This window comes from Oncorhynchus keta, chromosome 21 (assembly GCF_023373465.1).
Source record: "Oncorhynchus keta strain PuntledgeMale-10-30-2019 chromosome 21, Oket_V2, whole genome shotgun sequence".
NCBI classification, from domain to species: Eukaryota; Metazoa; Chordata; class Actinopteri; order Salmoniformes; family Salmonidae; genus Oncorhynchus; species Oncorhynchus keta.
In genome coordinates, this window is record NC_068441.1 from 36542006 (window position 1) to 36557683 (window position 15678).

The window sequence follows — 15678 nt, forward strand, 5'->3', positions numbered from 1 at the left end:
TTTCATCTGCACTGATTTGAAGACACTGGATGAACTTGTCCATCTCTCTCACCCCCCCCCCCACACCTTCCTCTATCCCCTCTAATTCTCGTCCTCCCCCTCTCTCAGAACACGTTTGTGGGTCTGACGAACCTGGGCGCCACGTGTTACGTCAACACCTTCCTTCAGGTGTGGTTCCACAACCTGGAGCTGCGCAGGACCCTGTACCTGTGTCAGAATGCCCGGGCAGAGGAGCACAACATGGACTCAGGTGTGCTAGACCTTGGAGATGAGCCCAGATTGTAGGGATGTAATAATTTACCGATACGCATCGGTCCATGGTTCATATGTTTAAAATATAAGTGCATCGGCCCTTGGGAGCCCAAACGGATTACTTTCTCTCAACCTTTAAAAAACCCAAATATTTTGTGACAACTACATCCTGTCCTTCAGTGTCTTAACTAAGCATGTAATTGGCGGCAGGTAGCCTCCAGATCAGATTGTTGGCCCAGTAACTAAAAGGTTGCTGGTTCAAATACTGGAGTCGACAAGGTAAACTGTCACTGTGCCCTTGAGCAAGGCACGTGGAGTTGGCACAAGTAACAAAAAAACAACATTAGCATTACACACTTGTGTGTCACAGGATAAATATAAGCACCCCCCAAAAATAATGACTATTGGGTTGACAGTCATTGATTTAATATTGCATACCAAACAACCCCAGGCAATATCAGTAGCCTAGTGAAGCGCAGCTTCTCGCGCTGACCAATGAGAAGTAGGTCAATTCCTGATCTGGCACAACTACGTGTGCCATTTTGTCAAATGGGCTGAAAATGGTGTTTTACCTGAATAAAAGTAGCCTAAGCTACTGCCGGAGACGCAACTCATCTGGTTATACATGCTGATCGGTTGTTCAGGTTCACCAGCAGCAATGGTTTTGGTAGATTTGGTAGTTTTACTTGAAACAATAAATATATATATATATACACACACACTACCGTTCAAAAGTTTGGGGTCACTTAGGAATGTCCTTGTTTTTGAAAGAAAAGCATTTTTTTGGTCAATTTTAAAATAACATAAAATTGATCAGAAATACAGTGTAGACATTTTGAATGTTGTAAATGACTATTGTAGCTGAAAACGGCTTTTTTATTTTATGTGTTTTTTAAAATAGAATATCTACATATTATTATCAGCAACCGTCACTCCTGTGTTCCAATGGCACGTTGTGTTAACTAAGCATACTGGCTCTAACCAGAATAGAAAGAGGAGTGAGGTGTTCAGATCACAAAGAAGAACATTGCTGGAGGAGTGCTTAAGGCTATCTGTCAAGCATGGTGGAGGCAATGTGATGATCTGGGGGTGCTTTGGTGGTGGTAATGTGGGAGATTTGTACAGGGTAAAGGGGATCTTGAAGAAGGAAGGCTATCACTCCCATTTTGCAATGCCATACTATACCCTGTGGATGGCGCTTAATTGGAGCCAATTTCCTCGTACAACAGGACAAATCTTCAGATTACCTCAACAAATTGACAACTAGAATGCTAAAGGTCTGCAAGGCTGTAATTGCTGCAAACTGAGGATTCTTTGACAAAAGCAAAGTTTGAAGGACACAATTATTATTTAAATTTGAAATCATGATTTATAACCATGTCAACATCTTGACTATATTTCCTATTAATTTTGCAACTAATTTCATGTATGTTTTCATGGAAAACAAAGATATTTCTAAGTGACCCCAACTTCTGAATGTGTGTTATATCAAATATGAGAGAGTAATTTGATATACAGGGTGAAGTTGATACTTTCTTATTTTCATTGGCTAAGCAAACATTGCCCCCCAACTGATAGTGGGGTGGCTGAACTTCTAGGGACGGCAGGTAGCTTAGTGGTTAGAGAATTGGGCCAGTAATCGAAAGGTTGCCCAGTTTCCCTTATGGCTCAGCCAAGGTGCCTACATCCACCATATACATAATTTACACACACACACACACACACACCGAAGTCAGCTCAAACAGATGCTGCTCAGAGAGGCTCAGCTCATCAGCAGCAGATTTGAATTTCGAATGGAAAATGAATGTGTTTATGCAACAAATGTTAGTGCATCGAACCAAATCGCATCAATTTGTTCCTCTAATCAAACTGGATCGCACAGAATAGTTTCAAACTAAAATGTATTGTATCGGCGCCCATGTATCTAATGAATCATCTTGAAAAGTTAAACCCAAATTGAAGTCCTCACACCATTTTTCCCTTTCTCAGACTATGAGCCTCGCAGCATATGTGAACACCTGCAGTACCTGTTTGCACTTCTTCAGAACAGCAACAGAAGGTACATTGACCCCTCGGGGCTGGTCAAGGCGCTAGGGCTGGACACAGGACAACAGCAGGTAGTCATCTTTTTACATGCTCAGGAAAGTCTGAAGAGTTAACAATGTTTTGGAGAAGCTTAGTTATTTTTATAGTGGGTATAGGAAGAAAAATAAGAATACAATTCAAATGTAAACTACAGTATTTTAATTATACTCATTGACATCTCTATTTCTCTCTCTTGCCTTTCTTTCACATTCAGGACGCTCAAGAGTTCTCCAAACTCTTCCTTTCGCTATTGGAGGACACATTATCCAAACAGAAGAACCCAAACCTGCAGAATGTCATTCAGCTGCAATTCTGTGGACAGATGTCTTACGTCACTGTGTAAGCCAGCACTACATTCACCCATCAACTTTAATCAGACTTAAGTAACTTTGGGCTCCCGAGTGATGCAGCGTTTTAAGGCACTGCGTCTCAGTGCTAGAGGCTTCACTACAGACAACCTGGTTAGAATCCAGTCTGTATCACAAACGGCCGTGATTGGAAGTCCCATAGGGCTGCGCTCAATTGGCCCAGTGTTGTCCGGGTTTGGCCAGTGTAGGCCGTCTTTGTAAATAAGAATTTGTTCTTAACTGACTTGCCTAGTTAAATAAAAAACAAATAAAAACAATTTTCTAACAACCCAGTGGTAGTTTTATTTGTTAGAATTTGGAATATTCAGGTTGCCATGAGATGTCCTATTTTGTTTTATGGGTTGGTTTTTATAAAGTCAAGCGTTTTAACTATTTTGTGCTTTGACATCAGTGGTGGTGCCAGTCAGAAATGCAACAGGATTTTTAGTATTTTATTAACATCATAAAGACAGATGAAACTGGGCTGTTAACTGGACTGTTCATGTCAGATTGGACACTAGGGACTTTTACTAGAGGTTTGGCTTTGTGGCTGCAAAGGTTATGCTTTTATCTGGGCCATGCTTTTGCCATTTTTGCAATTTACGTTTCTTCAACTAGTACCTAGGTTTTAGTCACCTTAACTAAACCCAGACTTCTACATAACACCTTTTCAAACTTCCTTAGAAACAGCAATAACAGATGCAGACTTTGAGTGTCTTAGTCTGTGGGTTTATGACAGGTGTAACCAGTGTGGCCGCGCTTCTCCACTGCCGTCCCGATACTACGAACTGGAGCTCAACATCCAGGGCCACAAGAACCTTACAGAATGTGTCACAGAGTTTCTCAAGGTAACCTTGCATTCTGACATCACATTAGTCATGAAGATGATGATGCATCATGTTGTTCTTTAAGGCGATTATGCATTATGACTGCATATAGTTCATTAGTTTAACTAATGCATTTTGACGACACATCGGTTCCCCAAGGTATTAATGCAGTATGACATCGGTTCCCCAAGGTATTAATGCAGTATGACATCGGTTCCCCAAGGTATTAATGCAGTATGACATCAGGGTTATTTCCCCATGGTAATTAATTGATGTAACAGACTGATTGAGATTTAAAATAACGTGTGAGTAGTTGGGTTGAACAGTTTGGAGTAATAAAAAAAAATGCTTGACCTCCTAGTGTTGACCCTGTGATCGCTCCCTGCAGGAGGAGAAGCTGGACGGTGACAACTGCTACTTCTGTGAGAGCTGCCAGAGCAAACAGAACGCCACTCGACGCATCAAACTGCACAGCCTCCCACATGTACTAAACCTGCAGCTCATGCGTTTTGTCTTCGACAGGTCAGTTTGATTCATTCATTAAGTCTGTCGTTTTGTAGAAGGGTCTCTAGTCTACAATCCCTCAGCCCACAACTCAAAACGTACATACCTTCACTAGTAGTGGCCATATGTAGTATCACTAAGGGTCAATGCAACTCTAACTTGGTACTGTTGCTGAATGTTGTCTGTCTTCTGATTCCCAGACAAACGGGTCACAAGAAGAAGCTCAACACCTTCATCAGTTTTCCAGAGCAGCTGGACATGGGCCCGTTCCTGGAGGGAAAAGGTATCGCCAGCCTTGCAATGGCTCAACATACTGTCCTAATTCTATAAGTGTGGCAGAATATTTAATGATGAAGATACATGACCGAAGTTCTGTGACTATGGTATGATAAAAGCTGACCCTTTACTATGCATTATGACATACAGACACACATAATCCATGCTGTTTGTTTTGGGTCTCTTCGGGTGGCGTCCCCAGAAGATGAGAAGTGTGTGTACGAGCTGAGTGCGGTCCTGATCCACCGCGGGGTCAGCGCTTACTCGGGTCACTACATTGCACACGTGCGAGACGCCCGCACCAGCGACTGGTACAAGTTCAACGACGAGGAGATTGAGAAGATGGAGGGCAAAAAGCTACAACTGGGCATCGAGGAGGACATCGGTGAGCCCCCCCTGCTCCTTTCTGCATTAGTCCACTTGTGCCCCCTTAACCTCTTCTCCCCTTCACTTCCCTGAATTGTAGCTGTATTGTTTTGTAATACAGCATGGTTAAAAACGGACTGTTAGATGGTAAAATTCCCACACCCACTCCCTTAATAAATCAATGTTTATTTAAAGTGCATCTAAAATCGTAACACTTTACAGTAAAACAACAAATGTCGGAGATAAAATAAAAACCATACAGGAAGAATAAAGGAACTTACCACTCTTCAACATGGCTTCTCTTATACCTGTTCTCTGCTGCTGTTCTGCTCTTTCTCCAGCCGAGACGGTGAAGTCCCAGACCCGTAAGCCCAAGTGCAGTAAAGGATACCACTGCTCCAGGAACGCCTACATGCTGGTGTACAAGTGCCATGGAGAGGAGGACACTGACCCCATGGAGACCAACGTTGACGTGCCAGGTGAGGATCTAACTACTGGACTGCACCTGGTGATGACTGTAGTTCAATACATTATGTACAAGGTAAGAACTGAGATGGCTGGATAGCTCCAGTGTGTACATCCCTTTGACATACTTTATTAAAATAATCAACCAAAGTTACCACCCCAGGGAAAAATAGGTAAGAAGAAATGTGTAGGCGGTTAAAGCTATTCACCAGTAAGACTTGTGTAGTTGTATATTCCCTGCAACTAAAGTCAGCTAGATATGCGTGGTACACTACCTGTTGCTGCAGAGGTGACGTGGTTAGAATGTTGTTTGTATGACCTTTGAACCCAGCAACGGTAGCTGTGATATCAGTGGGAGCCCTCTATCTGTGCCAGGCTTTCTACAGAGGCTGGTGGACCGAGACAACAGGAAGTTTGAGCAGTGGTGCCTGGAGATGGCCGACATGCGCAAGCAGAGTGTCGACAAGGGCAAGGCCAAGCACGAAGAGGTGAAGGAACTCTACGAGCTTTTACCTGCGGAAGACGGTCGGTAAAAACATCCCCTTAGCCCAGCTATCACAATATTGCAATATGAAAGTAGTTCTTTGTTCATGATGTTGTATAATGCATTATAACTAGGGCTGTTAAACGATTAAAATAATTTATCGTATTGATGGCATTAGTTATTGCAATTTTTTATTGTACTCATATTTGTCCCTAAAATATTTTCCCATTTAATTAGCAGTGCATTGCGTTACAGGCATACTATGTTTTGATTTGTAAGGGATGGAAACACAAAATGATCTACATCCGAATGTTTTAATAGCATTTTCCCCTTAAACACAAGTCACTGTAACGTACAGCTATTTATGCTCCATATGTTTAAGTAGGCCTACTCTCATCAATGTTCTTGAAGTTTAACACTTATGCACAACACAAAGCTAAGTACTGTTACTGCTGCAGGCATTCTAAATGAGTGACTACAGGAAAAACCTGGCTCTATGGATACAAAGAGATTTTACATTTGTCCAACAATCTTATGAAAACACTGTAACCATTTGTAGTGTTCAGGGCCCTGTTTCCCAAAAGCATCTTAAGGCTAATAAGTTCATTGTTAGAACCTTCATATGAGCCTTGTTAAATCTCCCAGCTGATTCCCTAAACGCTTGTTATTAACGTTGCACTTGAAAACGCTCGTAATTTAACGCTTGCCTCAGATCACTCGAAGAACGGCTAAGTGCGTCAGATGCTTTTTGCCCTCCTGCGTCACTTTATACACAGAAAATATACTACAAACATATAATCCCGTGGTTTAACTGTCTCTCTGTGACTGCCATTAACTTCAGAACATAGTTGACTACAAATACAAAGTTGCCAATGTCTACAATTGATACAAACATGCAACAAATAAAAATATGCGTCAAATGAAAACCGAGATGACGGCATTAAAATATAAATAGTAGACTATAGGCCTATTTAATTCATATTAAAATAAATATAATGTTCAATCTATCGAGTTATAGTTTGCTACTTGTAGGCAAGTCAACATCGACACATGCTCCAACAACGCACTTAGCGACTGTTCTCTATGCATGGTGTTTTGGGGAACGCATATTAGATCTTCGGCAATTGTAGGAAAGATCCTAAGACTAAGTTGCATCACTATCGGGGAAACTGGGCCCAGATAACTTTAAGTAGCCTATTCCTTCTTAGTTCTTCCTGTGCCATCCAATTTTGTGGTCAAGTTATCAGGTTGCTAGCTAGAGGCACACGGTCTTCAGCGACATAAAGGCACAAGTATTGGCTGTAGTTGTGCACTTTAAAAGGGTCCGTGTGGAAACCCGCTTCAAAGGTCCGTCCGGTAAAGAAATGGAGTTGCGATTAATGGCGTCAGAAATAATTTGCGGAGAATTTTTACTGCCCTAATTATACCACATCCCTGGTATGCTATGCAGGTGCTTTAACAGTAGCTATGCTTACTTTGTAAAGAAACAAAGTCACACAAGAATATAGCTCTGAGGTATTTACAATAAATGTTATACGAGTGCAATATACTGTGTGTTGCCCATTTTCTTTATCCAGAGTTCTTTTTCCCAGCACTTAAGTTCAACTAAGATGTCCATCTTACAAGGTTGAGGTCCGGGTCGAGTGTTTCATGTTTGTGTGTTTGTTTCAGGCCAGCAGTATGAGTTTGTGCCTCTGGAGTGGTTGAAGAAATGGCTGGACGACTCGACGGTCACTAAAGAAATCGACAACGGCAACTTCCTCTGTTCTCATGGTAAACTTCACCCAGACAAGGTGGGGGAGGCCAAGAGGATCTCTGTTAAAGCAGCAGAGCTTCTCTTTGACAGATACGGCGGAGGACCAAGACTAGATGGTAAGAGACATTGCTGATATGCATGGATAGTCTCAGCTCCTCTCTGTGACCTCTGACCTTGTGTGTGTGTGACCCTGTGTCCAGGGTCAACTCTCTGTGAGGAATGTGTGGGCCAGAGATGCAGGGTGCTGCGGCTAAAGAACCAGCTGGCCGAGGACTACAAAGAAGTCACCAACCTTGTCAAGGGCCCGCCCAAAAGGTAACCACATACACACAGATTAATGGCAACGTTTTTTGTTCGTAAAACAGTCCTCGTAGTGCAGAATGTTAGACAAAATAACAGTATATTTTATTGATCCAGACATGTTTGTAGTACTGCAGCTAGCGATTGCGGTTTGTATGTGTGTGTGTTCTAATATCTCACCCCTATCTGACAGTGATGAGGGGTACTGGGTGGGCAAGACGTCTCTTCGGAGCTGGAGACAGCTGGCCTTGGAGCAGCTGGATGAGGACGAGGAGGAGACCAAACACATCGACGGCAAAACCAACGGAGAGGGACCAGAGATCACTGCTACTAAAGGTAAACAAACCAGCAGAGGTCACAGAGTACAACTTGAAAAACTACTTGTCACAATGACATGTAGAGTAGGTAACTACAATATTATTAGAATCATGTCAGAAATAACATATTCACCTCCTTTGTGCGGAGATCATGATTGATTAGATTGGTTATTGCTGTCTGGTTCTTTATCAGTGTGGCCCAGTATTGTTTGACTATTGCTGTCTGATTCCAGAGTACGGCCCAGAGAACCAGGATGAAGACGAGGAGGAGATGAAGACCTTCAACGAGGACATCCTCTGTCGGCATGGTGGCCTGAGTATCCTGGAGAGCGAGAGGCGGCTGGTGACGGAGGAGGTGTGGTCCAGACTGAGGGTGTATTTCCCCAGAGCCCCTCAGTTCACCCAGCTACAGGAGCCCTGTCAGCAGTGCCTGGTAAGAAGGGATGGACCGAGGTGGTGGGAGGGATAGAGATACTGTTGTCTCTCCCTACTCCTCTCTAGCCTTGTAAATGGAAAAACCAAATTGAGCTGATCACACATTCCTTTTAGCTGTGTGATATCCCTGTGGGTTTTCCTGTAGAGGCTGGAGCGTGAGGGGAAGGAGAATGAGGCTCTGAACAGGATGATGGCATCAGAACAGAAGAGCTCCCTCCTCAACCTGTTCCAGGAGAAGAACAGACCCACACTCACCAAGTGGCCGCAGGTAATAACTGTTAGTGCACAGGTAATAACAATAACGACTAATTTTTGGTGAGTGGATATTTACAAGTGAATATGAACGAGACATTGTGCAAATTAACAAAGTTTTGACGCATGCTTGTCTGAAGGAAGAACAGTCCTGGCTCTGGAACAGCATGTGTACACGCTGTGTCTGTGGAGTCGCTAGGGTAACTGGTCTGCCTGCTCTGCTCAGAGAATGCCTGGGGGGAGCAGATGGGCCGAGAATGGAGAGGAGAAAAAACGCAAGGAAATCAATGTGTCCTGTAGCTCAGTTGGTAGAGCATGGCGCTTGTAACGCCAGGGTAGTGGGTTCGATTCCCGGGACCACCCATACGTAGAATGTATGCACACATGACTGTAAGTCGCTTTGGATAAAAGCGTCCGCTAAATGGCATATATTATTATTATTATAAGATGGTTTGGCAGCGGTACAGATTTCTCAAACACAGCAGAAAGCTAACACTGTGATGTCCGTCTCATTCATTCAGCCACTAACAGTGGCAAGAAAAAGTATGTGAACCCTTTGGCAATACCTGGATTTCTGCATAAACTGGTCATACAATTTGATCTGATCTTCATCTAGGTCACAACAATAGACAAACACAGTCTGCTTAAACTAACAACACACAAACAACTATACGTGTTCATGTCTTTATTGTACACACTGTGGAAAAGTATGTGATCCCTTGGATTTAATAACTGGTTGACCCTCCTTTGGCAGCAATAAACTCAACCAAATGTTTTCTGGAGTTGCGGATCAGACCTCCACAACGGTCAGGAGGAATTTTAGATCATTCCTCTTTACAAAACTTTCAGTTCAGCAATATTTTTGGGATGTCTGGTGTGAACTGCTCTCTTGGGGTCATGCCACAGCATCTCAATTGGGTTGAGGTCAGGACTCTGACTGGGCCACTCCAGAAGGCGTATTTTCTTTTGTTGAAGCCATTCTGTTGATGATTTACTTCTATGATTTGTGTCGTTGTCCTTTGCATCACCCAACTTCTGTTGAGCTTCAATTGGCGGATAGATAGTTTAATCTGTCCACTGAATATTTTGCCAGTAGCACACAAACTTCAGACGTGCAGCCATGTTTTTTTGGACAGCAGCGGCTTCTTCCGTGGTGTCCTCCCATGAACACCATTATTTTGTAGTGTTTTACGTATCATAGATTCGTCAACAGGGATGTTATCATGTTCCAGAGATTTCTGTAAGTCTTTAGCTGACATTCTAGGATTCTTAATCTCATTGAGCATTTTGCGCTGTGCTCTTGGTCATCTTTGCAGGACGGCCACTCCTAAGGAGAGTAGCAACAGTGCTGAACTTTCTCCATTTATAGACAATGTCTTAACGCGGACTGATGAACATCAAGGCTTTTAGAGATACTTTTGTAACCCTTTCCAGCTTTATGCAAGGCAACAATTCTTAATGGTTCACATCAGGCAATGCTTCTTGTGAATAGCAAACTTACATTTTGTGAGTTTTATTTATAGGGCAAAGCAGCTCTAACCAACATCTCAATGATTGGACACCAGGTTAGCTGACTCCTGACTCCAATTAGCTTTTGGAGAAATCATGTTTAAATTATGTATTCAATATAAAGACCTGCCAACATGCACGCATTTTGCGTACCAACTACGCAATTCTCTGTCCATGTACGCAGGTACTGATATATATCATAAAAAATAAAATAAAAAACATTTGAAAAAAAAAAAAATCCACTGAGTAAATCTAACATCTCGATTCTCGAGCAGTGACACACAGACATGTACGGAGTTTGTGTCAACGGACATGGAAATGAATTTTTCGACGTAGCGGCCGGGTGTCTTGCCCCCCTCCTTGCTGACTGTCAGCTGTACGTAAACACATGGACAAATCCCTTTTCGACTCGGTGTGTTGTGGAAAGGTAAACACTAATTGTTTTAAGCTAACGTTAGCGAACATAAGATGGACATTCAGTGGGCTCTAAAGTGCCAACAGTTCACTCGCATTTGCTAGTGAAATAAATTCAATGCAAATACAAACAATAACTGGTCGCATTTGTGCGAGTGTGATATACATTTAATTCTGCGTCCCATTAGTTGTATTTTCCAAGTAACATTACGAGGATCACGCAATCTGATATACTGTAACTAATTATGATCCACGTCACAAAAAGCATTACAAAAGTATAATCAAAAATAAATATAAACATATTGTCATTTAAATGGAGTCGGGAGTTTAGAAGACTGCGATGTAGAATGAATGAGTGTCCGGTATTGGCTATAGAGGCAATGCTTCTAAAATGGCTTTGCAGTAGATTTGAGATGTTATCAATTTCGAATACAATGGGCACCTTAGGCTGAAACACCCGACTCTAGCGAACTGCGTTCAGATTCCCTTTGCGGTAGCCTACTTAAGCTTTGTGTAGCCGGTTTGCGGTCTGTATCGATGCGATCATTTGTTTTTATGTTTTCAAAGTAGTTTTGCTTTTTGTGTTAATTAGGAACCGTGTCTTTAAAGCGACCAGACTCACAAACAGTGGGGGTACAAGTGTGCAGGGAAAGAGAACCCAATCGGCGGGTGCTACGAGCGCGAGATTAATCTCCAATTTACTGCTCGCATCTGGTACTCTAAAAAGTTGGGACAGGTTTGGCAATCATTTGTGTGTTATTTGTCTATTGTTGTGGCTTAGATGAATATCAGTTAAAATTTGATGACCAATTTATGCAGAAATCCAGGAAATTACAGAGGGTTCACATACTTTTTCTTGCCACTGTAGAAAACTAGCAAGTTTCACACACAGAAAAATGATGAAACCCATAAGAAATATACTGCAGTGTTTTATAAAAGCAGATTTGAAATGCTTCTTATTGTAATTTCTGCTCGACACAGACAAATGTTGTTTCAGTTGCACTTCTCCACTGGATGAGAATTTACAAACCAACAGCACTCTGATGTGTAGCTCCCTTTCTCCGGTGCTTCTCAGTGTAGCCGAATGTTGTACTAATATATTTTCTGTGAAGGAAAACTAGTTGCACTCCCCTGATAACTCTGTTGAAGCATAAACACACTGACTTTAAATATAAAACACGACCCCTGTCAATACACAGCTGGACTCACCTGCTCCCACTTTCTCCTGTTGTGCTATTTACAAAGAAATATGTGACTGGCTCATTTGTTCTGGGGAACTGTTTTATAATGTAAAATAATTTGAGCTGTGAAATGAATGCAATCTGCTTTAACTCCTAACGTATTGCACAAGTTGACTGCAGGTATTTACTTAAAAAGTAGCTACAATTGGGTCCTCCCGAGTTGTGCAGGGTCTAAGGTACTGCATTGCAGTGCCACTAGAGATTCTGGGTTCGAGCGGGGAACAATTGGCCCAGCGTCGTCCGGGTTAGGGGGAAGGTTTGGCCAGCAGGGATGTCCTTGTCCTATCGCGCACTAGCGACTCCTTTTGCGGGCCGGGCGCAGTGCGTGCTGACAAGGTTGCCAGGTGTACAGTGTTTCCTCCAACACATTGGTGCGGCTGGCTTCCGGGCTTAAGTGGGCATTTTGTCAAGAAGCAGTGCGGTTGGCTTGTGTTTCGGAGGAGACACGGCTCTTGACCTTTGACCTTGAGCAATGAGACAAGACTAACTACCAATTGGACACCACGAAATTGGGGAGAAAAGGTTTTTTTTAAAGTAGCTACAATTATTAAAATGTATGGGAAAACTAGTTGAGTTATTGACCATCCTGTGGCTTTTTCCAAATACCCCGGTATACTGCCCAAGCCTACTAGACAAGTAATGAGTTAGTACACGTGTAATAACACACTTTAATTACTCATGTAATAACCTAAGTACACAGGTAATAATGATTATTGCACAGGTAATAAGAGGTATTAACAGTTTGTACACTTGATAGATATCTTATTGGCTGAACTGAATATATTTGTTGATGACATGTTGACATACTGATGAATCCAATCTTTGTTTTAGGAGACGGACATTCTCTACATAGTTCCTCTGTTTTTTGTGGACGAGTGGAGAAAGTTCATCAGGTAAGTCCTGTCCTAATCCAATGCGTTGTTTTTTTGTGTGCTTCACCATTCAAACCGCCAAATGAATGACTTCTCCCCCCCCCTCTCTGTAGGAGGCCCACTAAGACCACCCCAGTGTCTAGCGTGGGGAACAGTTTGCTCCTTTGTCCCCATGGAGGCTTCATGTTCACCCATGACTCCATGCTGATGGGAGACGCCCAACAGTGAGTGACTTCACTGACCTCTGTCTGACCCCTCTTCGACCCATGTTGTTTTCATGTTTTATACAGCCCTGCTCTGGTCTTCATCATCCATCCCTCCTGGTCTCATGTTGTGTTTTATACTGCTCTGGTCTTCATCATCCATCCCTCCTGGTCTCATGTTGTGTGCTGTGCCCTCTGCACAGTATAGCTCTTCTCTGGCCCGGTGAATGGGAGGTGATCAGCAGACACTTCCTGGTTGATCAGCCAATCTCCATCTGCCGGATCAGTCAGGCCACACCCAACGGCTCCAGTGTGGAGTACACCACCCAGCCTGGTGAGATTAAAGTCCTTATGATTTCCCTCAACTGTGTGACTTAATGCTGTTATTCTGTTATGATTCTTTGAACTGTGCAGAGGAACTGTTTGACTGTGTTAGTGTTCTGTGTCCAGAGCTTTGTAGGGACTGCAGAGAAGGCTTCATCTTCCAGCAACAGAGGGACATGAGAGAGTACGCACAAGCCACAGTCTACGTCCGCAAGGTCATAGATGACAAGAGGGTGAGTGTCTTTCTCTCCCCTTCCCCTCTTTCTCTCTTTAGGAAATATGTCTGTCGCAGAGTGTAATATGCAAATAGTATGGATCTCCAGAGAAGAATACAACTGCCTTCCTATTTAGCTAATGGAGGCAGCTCCTGAGGTGAATGTGAGTGGGTCGGAGGCAGAGGATGAGAGGGAGGAGCCTGTTACTAAGGTGGACGGAGAGCGAGACCCTGACTTTAGCCAGGTAGGACACAAACCCCTCACTTCAGTTTCACTTTTTGTTGCTTATAAGTCTCTAAGAATTTAATGTTTGAGTAATGGTTTTGTGAACTAAGCCATTTACCAATAATGTAGAAGTTAGAAGTGCTCAGAGGATGATTAACATGGATATTGCCCGATGTTTCCCTTGCTTCCTGGTCACATGCTGTCTGTCCAGATAGAGGACGGGGCGAAGCGTCAGAGGCTGAGTGACTGCACCATCGGTGCTGCCGCAAGTCCGGCCCCCATGGCCAGTGGCGGCAAATCGGGTATCAGGAGGAGCACAAGGCGCAGGAAGCTCCGGGGAGAGAAAGCACTCATCGTCTCAGCCAATCAGACACTCAAGGAGCTCAAAATACAAGTGAGGGGTTCACCAGTGTTGCCATCGATGGAGGCTTGAATAACCATAATGCATCATCCTTGTTTTTGCTCAACACTGAATCTAAGGATTCCTGATCCCTAACTCTGGTGTGTGTTAATGGTTCTCCCTCAGATCATGCATGCCTTCTCTGTGGCCCCGTTTGATCAGAACCTGTCGATCGATGGCCGGTGTCTAACGGACGACTCTGCCACCCTCGGCAGCCTAGGAGTCATCCCAGAGAGCGTCATCTGTCTGAAGGTATGTACCGCATTTATATTAGATTTGATTAGAAACTTGAATTTAAAGTAAAATAAAATTGAATGGGGTAAAGACTAGTATCTAATATGAAAAGTGAACACGTCATCATGTCATTACCGGAGACGAGCAGTGAATGGTTTGATGTTACTTATTTCTGAATATGCATTTTGTCTTTTTCTTTCAGGCTGATGAACCCATAGCAGATTATGCAGCATTGGATGACGTTTATCAGGGTATGTTTCTTTTCCTCTCGTTTTTCAATTTTTTCTTCTTCTTTCTTTTGTATACCCTTAATCTTTTGTACACTATGAATTGAAAGATTCCATTTGCTAACATTGGTTTCTGTGTTCTTTTTTCAGTCTGTATGCCTGAAGAAGGATTTAAAGGTATGTTCTGATTGCAATCATGTTTGCATTAATTTGTTTTTTAACCCTGATCTGCAGTATGTGCAGCTGTTATCTTTGACATACAACAACTCAATAAAACATACTGTATGGATCCATTCAGGCACTGGGCTTCTCGGTCACTGAAGAAGACATGACAGTCTCTGCCCTCGAGGCGGACTGAAGCTGGACAACAAGAATCAAATGCTTGTAGTGTCCATAAATTGGAAAAAAGTGCTTTAATTTTGATTTCTCTTATGTCGTTTTCTAAAGATTTCGTTTTTGTATTTTAAGCTGTGACTGTTGCAAATCCTTTGGTTATTTCTCTGTTAAAATTTATCTGCTGGCTTTTTAATATTTAAAGACGTTTATGCATTCTCTGGGACTTTGTGGTCACAATCTCTTCGCCTGGGCTGTAAGTAGAAACGGGTCATGAGAATCGAGTGGCATCTTCCAATGTGGAACCCAAACTTCTCTTCTGTCTGCTTCTGTAGACTTCTGAGAGGATCGACCCAATTGAATTTTACAAGATACATTTTTTTTTGTTCAAAGGAAAATTGTGGTCTCACTGCAAATTTTCTTCAAACATTTAAAGAATGCATGAGCAACTCTTAAATATTGAACATTGTAACTGTTTGGTGGTTTAACATTTAAGTACCTCAACAACAAAGTTAACAAAATACTCCCTTGCATTTAGAATAATAAAATATATGTATATTTCTTAAATGAATAAAAAACATTGCACATTTAGATTAGGTTTGTGCTGCAGTCAGAAACCGATGCAGGCCTTGATGTGAACTGTTATTTCATACGGGCAATAAAGTTGTTTTTTCTCCAACAGATTTTCTCACACACACATTGTTTTGGATCTATTTGTGCACTGTGTGAAGTAAAAAAACAACCATGGGGAGGTTTCCCCAATACAGATTAAGTCGGACGGGGCCACAGTGTCCCCTGTGTCTGGGAAACCGTCT

At 42.6% G+C, this 15678-nt stretch overlaps 1 protein-coding gene across 3 annotated transcripts in view; it reads left to right on the plus strand.

Annotated features, from left to right (window-relative positions):
* The window catches only part of LOC118377607 (ubiquitin carboxyl-terminal hydrolase 48-like), a 17064-nt gene extending 1520 nt beyond the window's left edge, over positions 1-15544 (plus strand). For 2 of the 3 annotated variants that reach the window (XM_035764547.2, XM_035764549.2), the window contains exons 4-27: positions 109-250; positions 2242-2369; positions 2552-2676; positions 3424-3532; positions 3900-4033; positions 4216-4298; positions 4494-4676; positions 4999-5136; positions 5498-5647; positions 7278-7478; positions 7563-7677; positions 7856-7998; positions 8213-8412; positions 8560-8682; positions 12662-12723; positions 12816-12926; positions 13109-13239; positions 13356-13462; positions 13581-13688; positions 13881-14063; positions 14196-14321; positions 14506-14554; positions 14681-14707; positions 14829-15544. In XM_035764547.2, coding sequence (XP_035620440.1) covers positions 109-250; positions 2242-2369; positions 2552-2676; positions 3424-3532; positions 3900-4033; positions 4216-4298; positions 4494-4676; positions 4999-5136; positions 5498-5647; positions 7278-7478; positions 7563-7677; positions 7856-7998; positions 8213-8412; positions 8560-8682; positions 12662-12723; positions 12816-12926; positions 13109-13239; positions 13356-13462; positions 13581-13688; positions 13881-14063; positions 14196-14321; positions 14506-14554; positions 14681-14707; positions 14829-14851 — 2901 coding nt within the window. In that variant the 3' untranslated portion in view covers positions 14852-15544. The remainder of the gene's footprint in view (positions 1-108; positions 251-2241; positions 2370-2551; positions 2677-3423; positions 3533-3899; positions 4034-4215; positions 4299-4493; positions 4677-4998; positions 5137-5497; positions 5648-7277; positions 7479-7562; positions 7678-7855; positions 7999-8212; positions 8413-8559; positions 8683-12661; positions 12724-12815; positions 12927-13108; positions 13240-13355; positions 13463-13580; positions 13689-13880; positions 14064-14195; positions 14322-14505; positions 14555-14680; positions 14708-14828) is intronic. The other variant, XM_035764548.2, reaches the window with a different exon arrangement.
* Positions 15545-15678: the final 134 nt, after the last annotated feature.